This window comes from Strix aluco, chromosome 1, assembly GCF_031877795.1.
Source record: "Strix aluco isolate bStrAlu1 chromosome 1, bStrAlu1.hap1, whole genome shotgun sequence".
NCBI classification, from domain to species: domain Eukaryota; kingdom Metazoa; phylum Chordata; class Aves; order Strigiformes; family Strigidae; genus Strix; species Strix aluco.
This window is the reverse complement of record NC_133931.1, coordinates 67,668,604-67,688,577: the sequence shown is the minus strand read 5'-3', so window position 1 is coordinate 67,688,577 and position 19,974 is coordinate 67,668,604. Positions and strand designations below refer to the sequence as shown.

The following is a 19,974-nucleotide window of genomic DNA, read 5'->3' as shown; positions in this document are numbered from 1 at the left end:
ATACTTCCCTGAGCTGCTTTTTTTTTTCAATCCATGGTGATGATCCTGTCCTTTTGCAGGGATTCAGCTGCCAGTTTCAGTTTGTTTGATGTGCAGCATCAGAGCAGCAACTTGCTGTCACATGGTTTTACCTTCCTTCACAAACACCGAGCAGTTAAAACCAACTTTCGTTTCATGTGTTCTGTCAAGAACAGCACTCCCTGGATTTTGCTTCCCCCATCTCACAGTTTGGTGCTTCCAGCAGGCCTGGCTGTATTTTGGGTCTAGGGCTGACCAGCTATGAGCAAAGACAACTTCTCGTGGACTCTCTGATGGGTACAGGTTTCTAACGTGTGCTCCTGGCTCCCTCTCTGCCACTCTACTGAATCCACAGAGGCCTTGCTCCATTTAGAGCATCATGCCCCAGCCATGTCCTCACCTTAACTTGTTCCCTTTCAGCCCTCTGAAAGGCTTCAGGATTTTATGTTGGAATAATGAAGCATAATGGTCTCAATTTTTTTAAGTACATCAGTCCAGTTCATTATCTTGCAATATACTTAAACCACCTGCTTTTACATGCCAGACAGCTCTGTTGAAGCATCTACACCAGTTACTAAATGACCAGGTGAAGGCCAGACGTACCATTTGGCATCATGATCGTAGGCAACGAAATAGCTAACGGCATCAGACAGATAATTGGATGCATGTGACGGGGTGAATGTCTGAAATTTGACTTTTGAACTCCTGAGCTACAACCAGCATGAACCAGTTGTAAACTCTGGGTAATGCCCGGGCTAAACAAAAGTGTCACATCCTGAATCCTCCAGTTAATAAGGAGCCATGAGACAGAGTCAACAATTGGGATGCTGGTTGTGTGGTGCAGTTCTGCAGATAAACTGCTTAGACCGTGAAGCCGAGGGCCTGTGCTCTGGAGAGGTGTCCCAAAAGACAGTGCCCTTGGACAGAAGCAGAAGGGTGCCTGGAAGGAGGACAGTGTGGATCCTGGAAGAGGGGGTGGATCTTGGAGATCAGGGACACAAGTAGCAGGGGATGCCCTGGAAGCCCAGTCGGTTTTGCCAGGCACCATGGCCAGCAACAGCTGGTAACAGCGAGCCATGGTGGAACAGAAACCACCACAACTGTCCACCCATCTCCCTGTGGGGAAGGGCAGTCAGACCCTACCCAAGGCCGCAGTGTGTGAGCAGCACAGGTAACCAATGGGCAGCAGGCACGTGTCCTACCAGCTAGCCAGGTCTGTCTGTCTGTCGATTTGGTGTGCCTGCAGCCCTCATGCCTGTAGGTGGAAGGCACATATGTATGTCTGCCAGTTGGTCCGGGTCTGTTGTGCCACCAGGGCCCCACTGGGGGTTTGGTGTGCTTGCAAGCCTCCAGCAAATCCCAGTATCCAGACTGGCAGCAGGCTGGAGTTTCCCTTGCTCCCACCCCTGGCAGTCACCAGCTCTGTCCTGCTCCAAGCACGCAAAGCAGCTGCAAGCCTATGGCAGCTGGTCAGTGGGCTTCAGCTGCTTCATGCTGACCCAGCACTTACAGATGTGTCACAAGCTCTCCTCTTGTAGGGTTTTGTTTTTTCAATTTTCCTACTTTTAGATGTAAATTTTAAATTATAAAAAGCAAATTTTAATACTTTGAAGAGATGGTTAGAGCTAAGACTGAGAGTGTTTATCAGAAGAACAGGGTCAGGAAATCACAACTACCCCCAAAACAAGCATTTGGCAATGCTAAGAAAGTAAGCATTTAATATTAGATGTTAAGTCTAAACACAGCAAAGCATGAAAACATAAGCAGTTTCCAAGCAGTTTCAACTCTAGCCTGTAATGTCACCATGAGGAAGCAAAAATTATTTTCAAAACTCACCTTATTTGTCACCAGTAATGACAAAACCCAACAGTAATTATGATGCTATGGACCTTGGATGGTGACTACAGACAGATTTAAAGGTGCTTGTATAAAGAAATACAGATGGAGTTGGTCTGGAGATACATATCAAATGTGCCTAAACGTGACAAGGATGGGTGCACACAGGCAGTGGTTGTTACTGAGTGCTGAGGCTGAGCGAATGTATCTGTAAGCACATAGCCAGTGTAATACAAATTAAGACTAACTCTCTGCTCGTTTGTGTCAATAAATGTGCACAACTGCTGAGCTGTGAGCCTTTTACTTGCATGTAGTAAATCCTAATAAACCCCTCATTAGGCTTATTAGGCTTAAAATCATGTGGGAGCATGTAAACAAAATAGTACTTCCTTTCCTAGGTCTAAGGTTTACAACCATTACTATTTCTAGTAAGAAAAATTATCATATGTTTTTCATATTGATATTTAGCTGTTTTGTAAGTATTATGAAGTAGGTCCCTAAGATGTGTAGAAACTCATTACAGGGGCAGTTTTTCACTCTCAGTAGGTGCACTTAAAAACTTGTTTGCACTAGAGATGTTCTTTTGTCTAACAACAATCCGAAGTTCACAGGCATGAAATATTACTGGCAAAATTAGCATCTTTAAATTTAGGCAACAAAAGGTGCTCATGGAAAAAGAGGGAGAAAATGGTACGCTGGCCATCTTCAGCATGGAATTGGGTTCTGTTGTGAGATTTGTTACTGACTTCAGGCACATGTACATGTATTTAATCATTTAATTGTATCTGAAACAGCTGGAAAGAACATAAAAAACCTGGCAAGTTGGTAGCTTGGCTTTTTTTTCCCCACCCTGTGTCTTGCAAGAGTGAATCAAGATGAAGCTAGCAGCAGCTCCTAGCAGTCAGCCCATGTGTCCCTTGCTTTGAGCTTTCTGGCAAGGAGAGGACCCCGTGCCCACTGCCACCTCCTCAGAAGATGCAGAGCAGCTCTTCCTGCTCTCACGGCATCAGGAGGAGTTCGATCGAGAGCTGGACCTGGTGCCCACCTCATCCCCTGTTCTGCAGCCACACATCTTACTTTTCCCGGTCCAGAGGCAGAGCAGAGCTTCCAGAGCAAATGGAAACACACACAGAAACTTTCATTCAAAAATAGAGGTTGTTAAAAAGTAGAATATTGATTAAAATAAACAAGAGGGGTGGGGCTTGGAAAGCTGGAAAGTTTTCCTGTGCCATTCACACATGTAAAATTTCAGTACTTTTTGTTGGGGCAACAAAACTATCTAAGCAAAACCAGGTAAGTCATAGCCCTATCTAAGTCTTTGGCTGTCCTGCGTTTGCATGGTTAGGAACCAGCTGTGTGCTAGGTCTTCATTTTTCCTGCTTTCATTTTACAATCCCTAGTTGCAAATTATATGGAAAATGCTGTGTCTAAAACAACCAAAGTGTCGATATGAAATCATTCAGATCGCATAATCCTGTTATAACTACAACATAATAAACCCACTGTTAACTTTCAAAGTTATGAATGAATGTCTTGCTGAAATGACACAGTTAACCAAGCATACTGATTCTGTACAGCCTATGAAATAGAAAAACTCCTTTTACTGCTTAACAGAAATGGAAGTCCTTTCCTTTTTGTTTCCCTCTCAGGGATCCTGACACCCTTCAAGAAGCAGAATATTCATCTGGTTTTGTTCACACCTGAGAACAGACACCACAACTGTTATATTAACATAGTAAATCTTCCTAGCAATGTGTTATCAATTTTCAGGTGTTAATCAGAGAAATTGACATCATAGTAAAACTACAAGAAACATCAATACATTATTAAAAAGCACACTGAAGCACCTATTCATAATTTTGTACATTCTGCTTGGAAGTGTGAGACGTCAATGAATTCTTCAACATCCTCATGATGTTGAGAGAGCTCTTCTCTCCCGGTATTAGTGTATGAGCTAGTGTTGTTTACTCAGGACTCAACATGACTTAATTTTTGTTTGCTGGATGTCGATTTTGTTTTGCTGTATGTTTCAATTAACAGGTGTGTATGTAATATAGACTGCAGTGGATACAGTTTTAATCCTGTGTGTGCTTCTGATGGAAGTTCCTATAACAATCCATGCTTTGTTAGAGAAGCATCATGTCTAAGGCAAGAGCAGATCGACATCAGGCATCTTGGACACTGCTCAGGTAGGCTTAATTTTGGTTTTCTGGTAAATGTAAATTCTGACATAAGTGGGCTTGGTAGAGATTCCCCTTTTCCATTTTTGATCAGAAGTCACTGATCCAGTTATCAGTGAACTCCCTGCCTGTATTTTAGACTTACCCACACAGAGGTATGTTTACACTACATACATACCTGCTGTGTTTCCATTACCTTTCTTTGGCTGCTATTACCTGGAAGACAGCAAAAGCTCTTAGAATCTAAGCGATAGCCCAATGGGTCTTACATGAGAGGGTGGTAAGAAGTAGGAGAGCAAAAGGAATACCGATGTGTGGGAAGAATTCCCTCTTGCTGCTGTGGGCTATAGAATGTGCTTCTAAGGTGAGTCAAGTTCGGCACTGATGGCACAAATTTTAGGCATTTCCTTTTCCAATGAGACTCTCTCTACTGCCTTGTTAATCATGTGCATGACTCTTCCGTTTTCGGTTCTTGCAGTTAGGAATTTCTCATGGGAATACAGCTTTCCACCATCTCTTTGCAGTTACATACCCTAGGCCCATACCGCAGAAAAGTTTTTAGTTCAGAACCAACAGCTTGAGGTGTGTCACATGTTGATCTGAACACTGGGGTTACTTGACTGCTACTGACCAGGTGTGCTACCAGCCTGGTTGTATGGGAGCACAATGTGGAAATATGTCCAGCTTTACTGCAATTAGAATACTTCTTTGAATATTATTCTGGCTTCTCAATGACATACATGTAGTGGTCTGGAAATAAGCCTTTCCTAATAGCTATCCATGCATGTATTTATCATCTAGAAACAGATGACACAAACGCAGTTGGAAAGAAAGATGATGGCATGCAGTATCGGCCAGAGGTGAAAGGTATCGTGCTGACTTTTTGCTGTTTGGTTATGGTTTCACGAGATGAGAAAATACAGCATGCAGGTCCCTTCTTGTCTGCCTTACAGCTTTGATTTCTGTATCTGAGGCAGACCTCTGAACAGCCTCTTTCTTACAGCACGTTGCAAGGCTGGCAAGAAGGAGATGTGTGTGATTTGTGAGTTTTGCCTGCTGTATTCCTGTAAGATGCCCAGCTGCTCACTATGCACCAGTCACAGGATTAGACTCTCCCCAAGTGCTGTGAAACTGACTTTACTGGAAGACACCAAGCTGTGACATTCCTCATGAAATGACACAAGCCTCCCTCCCATGACCCCATCTTTTCTGTTAACGTCTGAAAAAAAAGGCAGATTCTGTATTTGTTAGTATGTTTTAAAATGTTTTCAGTAAACTAATGCGCTGAATCACAATTGTTGAAAATGTTTTACCTATATGAACTTTACCTTACCTTTAATAACCTTAGTAGAAATTAATTAAGGCAAAGTTTCACTTTCTGCTCAGTTATTTTATGTGGTGGTAGCCCATGTTGTTAGGTGCATTCTCAGAACAAATATGCTTCTGTATGTCATAGCTCTCGCTCAAGGTCCAGGACAAAACACCTCTGTCTTTCTCAAGTTAGTGGGAAACAGAAGATCTGCATAGGTATCAACTATGCTCTTTTCTCACAAATAATAGCACTGTTTAGACTAGACTAGAATAGAATAGAATAGAATACAATAGAAAAGAATAGACTATTTCAGTTATAAGGGACCTACAATGATCATCTAGTCCAATGACCAGGCCTGACCACTTCAGGGCTGACCAAGCTAAAGCGTGTTCTTAAGGGCATTTCTTGTCAAAATGCCTCTTAAACACTGACACGTTTGGGCCATCGACCACCTGTCTAGAAAGTCTGTTCCTGCATTTGACCACCCTCTTGATAATGAAATGCTTCCTAATGTCCAGTCTAAACCTCCCCTGACTGATGCAGCTTTGAACCATTCCCATGTGTCCTGTCACTGGATCCCAGGGAGAAGAGCCACTCCCCTCCCAATTTATACTTATGCCTGGAGTTACTCCATCCTAGGCACAGAATCTGGCATTTGGACTTGTTAAATTTCATCCTGTTAATCATTGCCCAATGCTCCAATATATCTAGATCCCTCTGCAAGGTCTCCTGTCCCTTAACAGGGTTAACAGCACCTCCCAGTGCATTCAATTTCTGCATCCAGATCATTGATAAATATATTGAACAGAACTAGCCCTAAAATTGAACCCTGAGGAACACCACTGGTGACTGGTTGCCAAATGTATTCAGCAATTCAATACAAATTCAATACAACCCTTTGAGCTCTGCCCTTCAGACAGTTCTTCACCCAGTGCACCATGAACCTGGTCATCCCACAGTTGGACAACTTATTTAGGATGCTGTGAGGGACAGTATCAAAAGTGGTACTAAAATCCAGAAAAAATACATCTACCCACCTTCATCCACTAAACAGGTGTACTGGGTTTGCATGGCAACGTTTTGATAGCAGGGGGACTACAGAGGTGGCTTCTGTGGGAAGCTGCTAGAAGCTTCCTCTATGTCCAATAGAGCCAATGCCAGCTGGCTCCAAGAGAGACCTGCCACTGCCCAAGGCCGAGCCCATCAGCAATGGTGGTAGCACCTCTATTTAAGAAGGGGAAAAAAAAAGCTGAGCAACCCTGTGGGGAACCTGCGCTGGACCAGGCTCCTGGCAGGACCTGTGGACCTGTGGAGAGAGGGGCCCATGCTGGAGCAGGTTTGCTGGCAGGACTTGTGACCCCATGGGAGACCCACGCTGGAGCAGTCTGTTCCTGAAGGATTGCACCCCATGGAAGGGACCCATGCTGGAGCAGTTCATGAAGAACTGCAGCCCACGGGAAGGACTCACATTGGAGAAATTCATGCAGAACTGTCTCCCATGGGAGGGATCCACACTGGAGCAGGGGAAGAGTGTGAGGAGTCCTACCCCTGAGGAGGGAAGGAGTGGTAGAGACAATGTGTGATGAACTGACTGCAACCCCCACTCCCTGTCCCCCTGTGACACTGGAGGAGAGGAAGTAGACTCTCGGGAGTAAGGTTAAGCCCAGGAAGAAGAGAGGGGTGGGGGGAAAGTTTTTAAGATTTGGTTTTACTTATTGTTATGCTACTCTGATTTGATTGGTAATAAATTAAATTAATTTTCCCCAGGTTGAGTCTGTTTTCCCCGTGATGGTAATTGCTGAGTGATCTCTCCCTGTCCTTATGTCGACCCACAAGCCTCTCATTATATTTTCTCTTTGCTGTCCAATTTAGGACGGGGAGTAACAGAGTGGCTTTGGTGGGCACCTGGTGTTGAGCCAGGGTCAACCCACCACAGTGGGAGACCTTATCATAGAAGAATATCTAACTAGTTAAACAGGACTTTTCCTTTTTGAACCCATGTTGACTCTGCCTGATGATTGCATTATTCTTCAAATGCCTTTCAACAGTACCCAGTATAATCTCCATAATCTTTCCCAGGAGGTTAGCCTAACAGGTCTGCAATATTGGAATAACACTGCAACCTTCCAGTGAGCAGGGACCTTCCCAGACTCCCAAGACCTTTGGTAGATGATGGAGAGGGGTCCTGCCATAACATCCACTCTCTCCATCAGTACTCTGGGAGGAATCCCAGCAGGCCCCATGGACTTGGGAACATTCAGCTGATACAACTGGTCCCTCATGATTTCAGTGTCCACAAATGGACACTTGTGGTCCTCCAACTCAGGGGACTGAGCAGCCCAAGGTGTATCATTAAAGTATTATAAAGTATCATTATCAATATTATTAAAGAGTGAGGTAAAAAAAGCATTGAAAGCCTCAATTTTTTCTTCATCCCTGTTAGACAAATGACCATCCACAAGTATCAGTCCAATGTTTTCTTTAGGCCTCCTTTTGCTACTAATGTACTTTAAAAAGCCCTTCTTGTTATCTGACACAACACTGCCCAGAGTCAACTCTAATTGTGCTTCGGCCTTTCGTGTCTTCTGCCTGCATATATGAACCACAGCTCTGTAATCTCCCTGCAAAGCCTGACCTTGCTTCCAGAGATCACAGAATTTCTTTCTCCTCTTGAGCTCCACCAGGAGTTCCCTGTTCAGCCAAGCTGGTCTTCTGCACCGCTTGCTTGGCTTTACGACACAGTGGAATTGCCTGCTCCTGTGCTTCTAAAAGGTGCTGCTTAAAAACTGACCAGCACTCGTGGACTCCTAAACCCTCAAAAGAAGATTCCCAGGGTACTCTGCTAAATAGCTCCCTGAGTAGCGTAAAGGTTGTTCTCCTGAAGTCCAGGGTAGCAACTCTGCTGTCCTTTTTTCACATTACACTGAAAATTTTAAACTCAACCATTTCATGATCACTGTGGCCAAGACAGTCACCTACCATCACATCCCCCACAAGTTCTTTATCCGCAAATAGCAGGTCTAGGAGGGCACCTTTCCTAGTTGGCTCACTGAGTACTTGTGACAAGAAGTTAACACCTTCTACAAACCTCAAGAATTTCCAAGATCTGCTCGTCATAGCAAGATATTCCCAGTTGATGTCCAGGAAGTTGAAATCTCCCATATGGACAAGGACTACCAATACAGAAATTTCTCCTAATTGCCTGTAAAATAACTCATCGGTGCTTACATCCTGGCTGTGTGATCAGTAGTAGACACCCACTACAGTATCTCCTTGTTTTCCATCCCCCTAACCCTCACTCAGAGGCTCTCAACCACATCATCACTAAGGGCTGTACAATCAAACCTCTCCCTTACATACAGGGCTACACCTCCGCCTTGCCTGCCCTGCCTGTCCCTCCGGAACAGCCTGTAGCCCTCCATTCCAGCACTCCAATCATGGAACTTATTCCACCAAGTCTCACTAATACCAATGACATTGTAGTTCTGGGAGCTGACCAATGCTTCCAGTTCATCCTGTTTGTCTCTCTTACTGTGTGTGTTGGTGTGCAACCATTTCAGATACACTTCTGAGCCCTCTGTGCTCCCAGGAGCAGTGCAAAGGTTCCCCCGGCATTGCCACCCTCAGGCGATGCCATGCCAACCCTTGGCTCACCTACTGCAATCCTGTTGGTATCCCCTTCCCCCACTGATTCTAGTGTAAAGGTCTCTCATCAGTCCCACCATCTTATGTCAAAAGATGCATTTTCCCCTTTGGGACAGGTGGAACCCATCAGGCCCCAGCATACGTTGTGTCTCAAAGGGTTTTCCATAGTTTAAAAACTCAAAGTTCTGGGGGAAGCACCAGTCCCAGAGCCAGGTATTGATATCCTGGGTTTGCCTGTTTCTTCCAATGTCTTTCCCCATTATTGGGAGGATTGATGAAAACACTACCTGTGCTCCCAAAATTTTTAGCATACTTCTCAGGGCTCTAAAATGTCTTGATTGACCTCAGACTTTTTGTTGCTACATCATTGTTGCTACATCATGTGAAAGAGCAGGAATGGATAGTAGTCTGAAGGTTGTACTAAGCTCTTCAGTCTTGTGGTGACATCCCTAATTCATGCCCCAGGGAGGCAGTAAAGTTCCCTGAAAAGAGGATCTGATCTGCAGGTGAGTGCTTCCATTCTGCACAGGAGGATAATCACTAATGACCATAACTCGCTGTTGTTTCTTCTCGGTGCTGGTCTTAATTCAGGTTTTGTTGCGAGGGGTTGGTATCTTCTCCGTTAGCTCTGATCTTTAGGGGTTTTTTTTGACATTATACTTGTTTTGCACTCCCATGGCCTCCCAGAGTAAAGCTGTCCCACCATGGCTTTCAACATTCCTTGTGTTCTTCTTGAAAAGCTGTTCAGTGCCAAAAAGCTCCATATATTTTTATTTTTTAACAAATTCTCTTCTTTTCACTCCATATGATGTACCAGTTGGAATGATTTAATGTCAATTTTCACTTACATTATGAAGGCATAAAAAGCACCAAATGGAATATACATCTTATTATGTGATGTAATGAAACACCACTTTTGGTTCCTATTCAGAAGAAGTTACAGCCTTTTATTCATTGCATATAAATTGCCCTTGAAATCTAGTTAGTGGAAAAAAATTGCATATAATTATTATTATTATTAATGTGTATAGCTTCAGCAGTCTCAAGTTCAGCAAATGATGTGCACAGAAGGATTATACCTTGTGCAAAATAATTGTTTTGAAATTTTTTTATGCAGTAGTCAGGTCTTTTTAGATAGTGAGAGCCTGAAGTGAACTACTTTGAACAACTTTTTCTTCCGGGATAAGAGAACAGTACACACTTCTATCTGTTTGCTTTTGCTTTAAATTCCTGTGAGATACTCTTGTTAAACCCTGTTCTCTGAATGTATAATACCTTCTAGTCTCTAGAACCACAGCCATGACAGTTTCTTTCTCCTGCAGTGCAAGTAGTTACCTAAAGTTACATCAGAAAGGTCTTTCTTCCCAGATTCAGCTGCCTTGCTGGTTTTGTTGTACCAAGATGAGCATCGGGGTTTCAGTTTTTGTGCCTGCCTCTTCCTTCTGGTGAAGTACCTGAACTCTTATATCCAGTCACTCTTTCAAGGCTCCTACACCAGTTGAGTCATTCACTTTGAAGCTCTGAAGCGGTCTAGCAGGCCTCTCAGATTAAAAATAGTTTCTCATCAATAGGTGGGCAAATGTCTGTTTTTACACTGAGAATCACCTCCTGCATTTAACAACATCTCTTTGCTTAATACAAGTTTTGCCTCTGACTTGGGTGGCCATGTAGTCATGGCCACCTTTCAGGGGATGCATCTTTCACTAAGCCTCACATTTTGTATTAGTACATACATTAAAACCAGACATGGCGCACCTATCTGAACAGACTAATATAATTAATAAATAATATAATTAATAAACAGCTTATTACTAGCCTTTGATTGGGACCAGATGTGACAGTAATTAACTGCTTGGAGAAGGAGGGAGGCAACAATTTTGGGATGAGACATCTTCTTAGACATGCCATGACATAGTCTATTCCATCAGGGCAGTGGTGGACATGTTGTCAATATTAGGCAATGTTTTTTCCTTGTATCAAGTCTTCTGTATCTTTGAAGCACAGCCTGAACCAACAGACTTCCTTATATCTAAAACCTCTAATAGTTATTTGTTTTTTTTCTCCTGGAACAAAGTAGAAAACATTCCAGAAAATGTTCAGGGAAAACCTAAAACAGCAGTATGCCTTTTTTTTTCTTGTATAAATACATTCTCTTTCTTGTTGGTGTTATTTCAAATATCTGCAGTTGTATAGGAGATTTCTTCTTTGCAGTCCCTTTTTGCTTTGCACCTGTGGTTCATTATAATCTTGTATTTGTGACGCTATAGTCTGTTGCCATGGAAATGAACATAATTCCACAATTATGCTCACATCTTTAGATCCCTGCTCTTTAGAGTTTATTATGAAATAACAACTTCTGTGTTTAGGACTTTTTTACAGAAAAATTTTGGGGAAAGAATGGTTAAAAATGTACACAGCTTTAGATAGTCTTAGTAACATGATAGAAGCATGAAAGATGTTGGGGCAGAAGGGACTACCTTCCTGTGCTGGGCTGATCCAGCCAACAACTAAGCACCCACCAGCCACTTGCTCACCTCCACCTTCCCCACAGGAAGGAATCAGAAGAGACACAAGGAAAACTCATTGGTCGAGATAAAAGCAGTTTAAGAAGTGAAGGAAAAAAAAGAGAAAAATCCCAAGCAATGCAAAAGCCATCACTCACAATGTCCCACCAGCAGACTGATGCTCAGATGGTCTCTGAGCAACTGTCACCTTGGAAAGACCAAAACCCCAGTTTTTATTGCTGATCATGATGTCATATGGCAGGGAATATTTGACCCTTTGGTCAGTTGGAGTCAGCTGTCCTCGCTGTGTCTCCTTCCAGGCTCTTGCTCACTCCCAGCCCACTCACTGAGAGAAGAAGCAGAGTGAAAAGCAGATAAAGCCTGGAGGCTGTGCAAGCACCCTTCAGCAACAGCCAAAACACTGGTGTGTTATCAGCACTGTTTCAGCCAGAAATCTAAAACACAGCACCATAGGGGCTGCTATGAAGAAAGTTAACTCCATCCCAGCCAAAGCCAGTACACTTCCCAAAGGAATGGGTATTTTAAGCTCATTTCAATATTTTGAAGTTCCCTCTCCATAAAAGCATTTCTCCGAGGAAGACTGCTGTTGTAGTGTGTTTGATTTCAGCTATAACGACTGGCAATACCAGTCAGATCTGGGCTTTATTGAGTTGTTTTCTACCCAGTAATCATAAAATGTGGTCCAGCTTCTTTCTAACCCTTCAGGTATTTTTCCTCTGTTTAGACATGGGAGAGAGCTCTCTGTATATACATACTAACTCTTTGCCCCAATGACATCTGCTGATCTTCATGCGTTGGTTGGTTTTGTGTCATGAATACTTTTCTCCTTTTGAGAAACCTGACATAAGAAGCATATTTAGATGTCTCTGAGAATCATTTTTCAGTGCAGTACATCTCTGTAGGTGCCTCTGAAACTTCACTCTCAAGCCTTTGCTTTATTATTCTGTATTCCTTTATTCACTACAAGTTTTTAAGGATATGCTATTCTTAGTTGAGATTTTTTAATGAATATCATACAGCCATTTATAATGGTTTATGTCTATTTCTTCTCAAGATGCCAGTGATCAAAGAGAAGACATTTACATTGGAAACCACATACCTTGTTCAGAAAGCTTCAATGGCTACTGTATACATGGAAAATGTGAATTCATTTATTCCACTCAGAAGGCTTCCTGCCGGTAAGTCCTGCATGTCTCCAAAATGTGCTTGAAATTGCTGTAAAGCTTAATCAAAATGCTCTCTAGACATAATTACAGCATGTATCAGTTTGCAGTTACCTAAGCAGTGGCACAGGAGCCATATCCCTGTGCTGTGGGAACTCCCAGTTGCTCCAGTCGTGCAGGAGATAGTGCTCAGATGATAGGCTTGGTCTGTCAGGTAGTTAGGAAGCTGAATTTTCTGAGGAGTCTGGTCTCAGTGTGGTTTTCTTATTTTCAGCTGCTAAGTCCTATCTAGAGAAAAAAAATATGCCTTTACCTTGCATGGCTTCTCTGTATGACTGTGCTTTCCCCATTGACCTCTTAGTCTGTTCTTATACTGTCTGTAAATTTATTGCTCCTGTCATAAACTCTCTCTAGAGTATCAATATCTTATTTTTAACATTTATGGCCCTTCTTCACAATAATAGGCTTCATCTAGAGAGTATAAAATTGCTAAATATTCTTTAGGCCACACTTTTTGTCTACAGTATAATCTAGCAGCTGAGTACACTCAGTATTAAGCCATTCAGTGTTTCCCAGAATATCTGAATGTTCCAGTTTATTTCCTTAGCTCCCACATAATTTTTTTCTTTACATCTCATCAACTAAATTCTGCATCTTTGTTTTCCTCAAAAAATAAAATTAATTTTAAAAGTTGTTTGTAGAAAAAGGCCGCTTCTTAATAACATGTAGTGCCCTACTTATTAGGAGGTTTCACTCCTGAACTTTTATCTTGCAAGCTTGTACTTTCAGATTAATGTGGCTGAAGATACTATAACTCTTTGCTTTCCTTTGGTTTGGAAACTTCAGCTGTAAATCCATTAGATACTATCACATTTTCTCCCTTGATCTTTATCGATTGAAGATATTTAGGGGTTTTTGCACTGTCAAGATTTAAGGGTTTCCAGACTTATCAGAGAGCAGGAAGCCCAAAACACAGATCCAGTATGGTTGTCAAGCATTTGAAAGCTTCTATTATTTCTTTTCCCATCCAAGACCCTTTCTTGTTTATTTTCACCTTTCCAATAGAACTTATTTTTTTGTCTCTTTCCTTTGGTAGAACCAAGAGAGCTCAACATGGCTTTGCTTCTCTTGGGAAACTGGGTGCATCCCCAATGTCATCTTGATGGGCATTAGGCAGCACTATTTGATTACAGTATTCTTTTAATCTAGAGCTGTGTTTAACACAATTTCTGATGGATTTGTCCTCAAAATATTCAAAGTAGAGGTATTTCAAGGAAAACATTCCTGGCTGAATGAACTGATTTTTTTATTTATCAGAATTCTTTTCTGGATGGTGCTAATCATATAGTGATTTATTCATTTATGATTCAATTACTATTCAGTCATTTAAATATTTATTATTACTCTAATAATTACCGATAGGAAATGTTTTGATGAATTTAATTAATCTACTGTCCCTCTAAATTCTTTTTTATAATTACATTTACTATTACTACCTTTAATTACTTATATAAACAGCCTGAACAGTATCTCAGCACTGGACCTAGCACAACAAACCTCACGTGGTTCCAGTCAAGAATTTCTGTCAGTTCTTAACCCTAAGTATCAGATCTCCTTTGGACTTTACTTTGCTATTTAAATACTGATGGTCTCGTACTTTATAGGTGTTTCCTATTGGAGCAGACTTATTAAGAAAAAATTATTTATATCAGATAGCAATCCACTGTAGCAATCAAGTACTTCTATCAAAGAAAAAATTTCTCTCGTTCTCTGGCAAGGAAAATATAACGCTGAACGCTAGGGGCAGTTGTTATTTTCAAATGCTTTGCATTCTCGTCCACATGCAGCATATACATTGTTTAATTTGGTCCTCATTTCCTGGTAGTGATATGTGTGAGGTATCAGATGACCTACAAAACTGCAGAAAATGCCTGTGCAGAGCAAATTATGACTTTGGCTTTCACTGGGGGCACTGAATCTCCTTGCTCATTGTACAACAGCCCTCCAGGACTGCCATCAGGCAGGTGGAGGAAGGTTTTGTAGTAGTCAATATTACATTTAGTTTAGCTGCCTTTGCACAGCTGGGCTCTGGTCTGTCTCCTTCTGCCAGCCTTGTGCAGTGCAGTTCTACCCTGTCCTTATGGCAGGCTGCATCAAGGAGGCACAGTTCAACCCTTTGCAAAGAAATCTAAACTTCTTTACACTATCTCAATTAATTGGCTGATCGGCATATTTTGATAAATCCATACTGACCTCTCTTTATGTTGCTATTATATTAATGCTATATTATCTTGCTATATATTAATGCAGCAGAATGCTTTAAAAGTATTTAAAGGTACATTTAAGGTAACTTAAACTGGTGCCTAGTACTTCATCCCACCGCCAATATAGTTCTTAACACAAGCACTTCTCCTTTGCAGGATTCAATACTCCTGAATCTCCATTCAATATTTCTCGGAAATAATTTCCTGTCACTTCAGTGTTTCTGAGGAAACATCTTTAAATTACTTGTGCCTCCTCTGCTTTGTTTTGCCTCCTTTGCTTTAAAGCAATTCTCACATTGATCACACTTTGACTGTTACCTTCTTTAATGAAACAAAAGCAAAGTAACAAGTCCTCTTCACTAGCAAGGAGTCCTCTTCATTATTGTTTCTTTTTGCATGATTGCCAACATGTTCCCCATCCTCTTCCTTCTTCTATGCTAATACATGTTTGTCTGGATTGCCTTCCCAGCCATTTCTGAGCTTACTTACAGTACATGGGGGCTTTTCTTTAATAACTCTACTCTATTGGAACTTGTTTCATGCCTGAGCTCCTTACACAGCAGCTCATGGCTGGAGAAAGTAGAGTCACAAGATTATGAACATGTAAACCCCAACTGTTATCCCTGCATGCAAAGAGGGATTAGGAGTTGCATTAGCAGTTGTAGGAAGGTCTGTGGAGTAATTATTTCATTCCTCCAAACAGAATTAATTCCTACCCTAGTACAAAGATTTCGGATGGATGAGACTGATTTTGTGTTTCATTTGGGTTTATCTGATCCAGTTTACAAAAGGAGTGTTTCTCTGCCTGCATGTGATGTTTCTTGTCCAGCTTTCTACTATAGAGCTAGAGCCCAGTTGTATGATTCAGTTGCCTTTAATGATGCATTCCAATCAGTCAGTTTTACAGGATAACTGTACTCAGTAACTTGCTCTGGGATGTAAGTGATGGGCCTTGATTCTGCAGACTCTAGCTCAGTGTCTTGGGTGGCTCTTGTTTTCCTTGTTGTGCTTCTGCCTCTTTTGCCTTGCGACATGAATTCCTCTAGACAGTGGTTCTACTGCCACCTTCACCACTGGCACATCTCATTCCCTGAACACATGTCGCTGATCAGGAGCAGGCTCTGCTAAGTTTCTCACTGAGCTAACTGCTGCTTTGCTCATGCAAGATACCACTTAGAGCAGCTGCTTCTCTCTGTCTCCAGCCATTTCTCCCCCACCCCCGGCCAATTTTTATGGATTCTTCCATGACTCACACTTGAACAGTTGTGGCCATTGGTTTTCTAACCCAACCTCCATCAAATTTTGGTTTGGTGACAAGGCATGAGGGGGTTTGATGCTGCTCTGTCCAGTAGGTTTTGCAGGATTCCACTTCCATAGGCTGCATCTTGAAAAGGGATCTTCCTTTTCCCCTATTTTTCAAGGGTTCTCTTCCTCTTTGTTACTTCTCTCCCATACTGACATTGAAGCTGAATGAGCATGCTCACATTGTGTTTCATGAGCATGCTTCTTTGTGTTTCATTTATTCTTGTCTACTTATTTCACCTAATTGCTTTATTTTTTCCTAAATATTGCCCCAATTTAATAATGACCCCACATACTTCTTTTTTCAAATCAGGGCCTTCACCATGTGTTTTCAGAGAGCCACTGGTAACCTTATCCAGGAAAGCAGAGCATATCTGCTCTGTCTCTTCTCTTGACACAGAAATCCAAACCATTCCCCAACCCAAGCATTACCACACCTCCACCTTCTCACCAGCTCTTTCTCAGCTGGAGTCACCTTGGACTCCTTATTTCATCTGCAAAATGATTGGACTGTTGTCAAATTACAGATTCCATTAAATACTCCTTTTCTTTTTCAGGTGTGAATCAGGATATACTGGACAGCACTGTGAAAAGACAGACTTTAGTATTCTTTATGTTGTCCCAAGTAGACAAAAGCTTACGCATGTCCTTATTGCAGCAATAATTGGAGCTGTACAGATTGCCATTATAGTTGCAATTGTCATGTGCATAACAAGGTAGGTAAAGACAAGAACAGTGAAAAAATACACACCGTATGGATATGCTTTTCTGTATTTAAATATTCGACTCCCAAAATTTTATGTACCTTCACATATATCCTAAAATACCCACATAAAAAATATCTAATGATTGAAGCGGAAGCATTATGTAACATCCTATCACCTTTTTTTTCCTGGTCGCAAAACACACATTTGTTTAAATTCAGAAACCACCAGTAACCACTCTGAATCCCCAGACCAAATACACAGCAGAACAGATCAGCCTTGAAACACATCCACAGAGTCAGCTACTGTGTTAGACCTTTACTAGTGTTATTCAGGCATTGCTAATTATCTTATAGAAGCTGTGACCCCCTCCTTCCACCCAGTGAAACCAGAGAGGTTGACAAGATGCTGTTCCTTGCAGCGCCACTGTAAATGGTGTTACACAGAGAGAGAAGTATCCCTCACACCATGCATGCTTTCTCAAAATTAATGTGCAGCTAGTCCCGTTATTAGGCACTCTCCATGGAAGCCTATTTTATGAAATGTAAAGATGCACAAGCACAGAGTTCAGGTTTCTGGGTTGTCTCAGACTCTTCCCCTGTATGAAAACAGAGATGAGAGCCATGGATTCTTTTTGATGACAAGGGACTCAGTTTGCTCATCAAAGACTTGAACCCAGTGAGGCCTGAGGGTGCTGGGATAAATTAAGGATGACTGAGTTACCTTAGAGGTGCATGAACCATTTAAGTCCTACACTTGGGCATCCATGCCACATCTTGCCTTTCCTCTTCAACTCGTCCTTCACTTTTTCAGCTCCAGTCACATTGGGCCATAAAACTTTCTGCTGCTGCGTTAGTGCTTGGCTTCCCAAATTTAGTGATGCAGAGTGACACCCCTGTGAACGAACAATATAGACCCCCTTCCCTATCTCTCTTGTAAGGTTCAACGTGGCAGGTGGAGGTACACATATCTAAGACCTCCTGCACATGTAAAAGAGTTATTTGGCTCATGCAGTTGATGTCATCCCTTTTTTACTCAACATCCTACTGGCTAAAACAGTGGTGTGGAAGGCTGTGTTTCAGCAGCCCTCCTCTTTCAGACTCCCTATGACTGTTCCCCAGCTCACAGCCTCTCAGGGACAGTCTGTCTTGCTGTGTCCCAGCAGGACTGCTCCATCATGCATTGCCTACTGTCTGACAGGCTGAGCAAGTCCCATCCTGCCCAGAATTGCTGGCTTTTGTCAATCCTTTCTTAGTTGTGTGTCCATCTGCAAGAAAGGGATCGCTTAGTCACCCCACAGAGAGTCCTGGGTGGGCTCTGTCTCGGGGGGCTGCCGTGAGCAACAGGGCACCTGGAGGTCCAGCACTTCAAAAGGCTGATTGATCCAGTCTTACCATCCACTGGATTTTAAGTATGAAATACATACAAAGTAAAGCAAATGCAATTATTCACTGTGGTACATGTTTTGCTGGATCAAGGCTGAAGGATGTAGCACCTTGCTGGTTTCAGTCTCAAGTCCAAGCAGAACTCCCTTCTGTGTGATCTGGGGTCCCACAGACATCCTCAGGTGACAGTCCGGTACTAAACAGCAGGAGCGTCCCCCCAGTCAGCCCAGTTCATAGACTCCTTGCTATTGTTAAGTACAGAAAATTAAGTCAATGTGTTATTGCTAAGCTTAATTTTATGTGGCATTATGAAATCAGCCCGCCTTTTTCTTTCTCTTTTTAACAGAAAATGCCCCAAAAACAATAGAGGACGACGGCAGAAGCAAAACCTAGGCCATTTTACTTCAGATACATCATCCAGAATGGTTTAACTTAGTGATTTTTATACCTACATTGACCATGTGATGTACATTTTTATTATATCTTTTTTTAAAGAATGGAAATATTTATTTCAGAGGCCTTATTTTTGAACATTTGTAGTGTAACAATGTTGGTCTGTATTCTGAAAGCATCAGCTCTAACAGCTATGGACTGTTTTAGTATCTTTAGTTTTATGTTTTTGAATACAGTAGTTCATTTTCTGTATCTGTATCACATGGTTATATAATAGACTTGTGCTTTATCCATGGAATGTAATATTTTTGGGAACACAGATTTATTCCACCAATGGTTGTAGATTAAGAAAACCCCAACAAACCAACAAAAACGTCCACATTACCTAGCAAACAAGGCATGAACTAAAGGTAAAAATGTTTACAGCTTACTTTTCTTATGAGAAACTAGAAAACACTGTGTTTAAATACCGTAGATATTTAAATGTTTTTGGAAGTTAGTAACTGATTTTTTAGACACTGCCTATCGCATGAACTGTGAAGCTGTGTGCTGTGTGTAGTTGTAACATATTTATAAAATGTGTGGGCTGGGTCTAAGCACTGCCATCTTCATAAATAATTCCAACAATTTATTTTTAAAGAGGAAAATTATAAATTTCGTAATTTGGGAAGTTACCTGGTAGAGCAGATGGCACAGGTCCAAAAGGAGTAGGTCTTAGTAGATTTAGGTATTGTAAAAATTGGTGTTGAATAATTGAACACAAATAATTGGAATAAAGCCTACTTTATCACTGTTAAAGCTGTTTTAATACTTCTTAAACTTTTTTAAAGAAAATACATGTTTTAACACCTACAATACGGATTGTATAGTGTTTGTGATTAAAATAAAAAAAATAATAAAAGTGAATGAATCACTAGTGCTCTTGTATAGAGTATTTTCAAGAGCTAAAGTCCATCCAAATTAGTCTGCTGGTCATAGTTATATTAATAGACTGTTAGTTGTCGTTTGAAAGATCCCAAGATAAAGTGTGAATAGGATGTGTTCAGCTGTTTTAACATGTAGTTTAGGCTTTCAAAATTTTGCATGTAGGATTTAATAATTTGTTCAATAAAAAAAAATGCTTTCAACATTTTGAACTGGAAAAGCATGTCACAATACAACGTTTTCACTATATTGCCTCTGGTTTAGTGTGTTTATTTGTTACCCCATGTGGTAATTGCAGCAAGCTGAAGACCTGAAGTTGTTTT

The 19,974-nt window shown here is 41.5% G+C and overlaps 1 protein-coding gene across 1 annotated transcript in view; it reads left to right on the top strand.

Annotated features, from left to right (window-relative positions):
* The window catches only part of TMEFF1 (transmembrane protein with EGF like and two follistatin like domains 1), a 125,814-nt gene extending 105,914 nt beyond the window's left edge, over positions 1-19,900 (top strand). The window contains exons 6-10 of the mRNA XM_074823946.1: positions 3,895-4,043; positions 4,836-4,901; positions 12,571-12,694; positions 16,803-16,961; positions 18,681-19,900. Of these exons, the coding sequence (XP_074680047.1) occupies positions 3,895-4,043; positions 4,836-4,901; positions 12,571-12,694; positions 16,803-16,961; positions 18,681-18,765 (583 nt within the window). The 3' untranslated portion in view covers positions 18,766-19,900. The remainder of the gene's footprint in view (positions 1-3,894; positions 4,044-4,835; positions 4,902-12,570; positions 12,695-16,802; positions 16,962-18,680) is intronic.
* Positions 19,901-19,974: the final 74 nt, after the last annotated feature.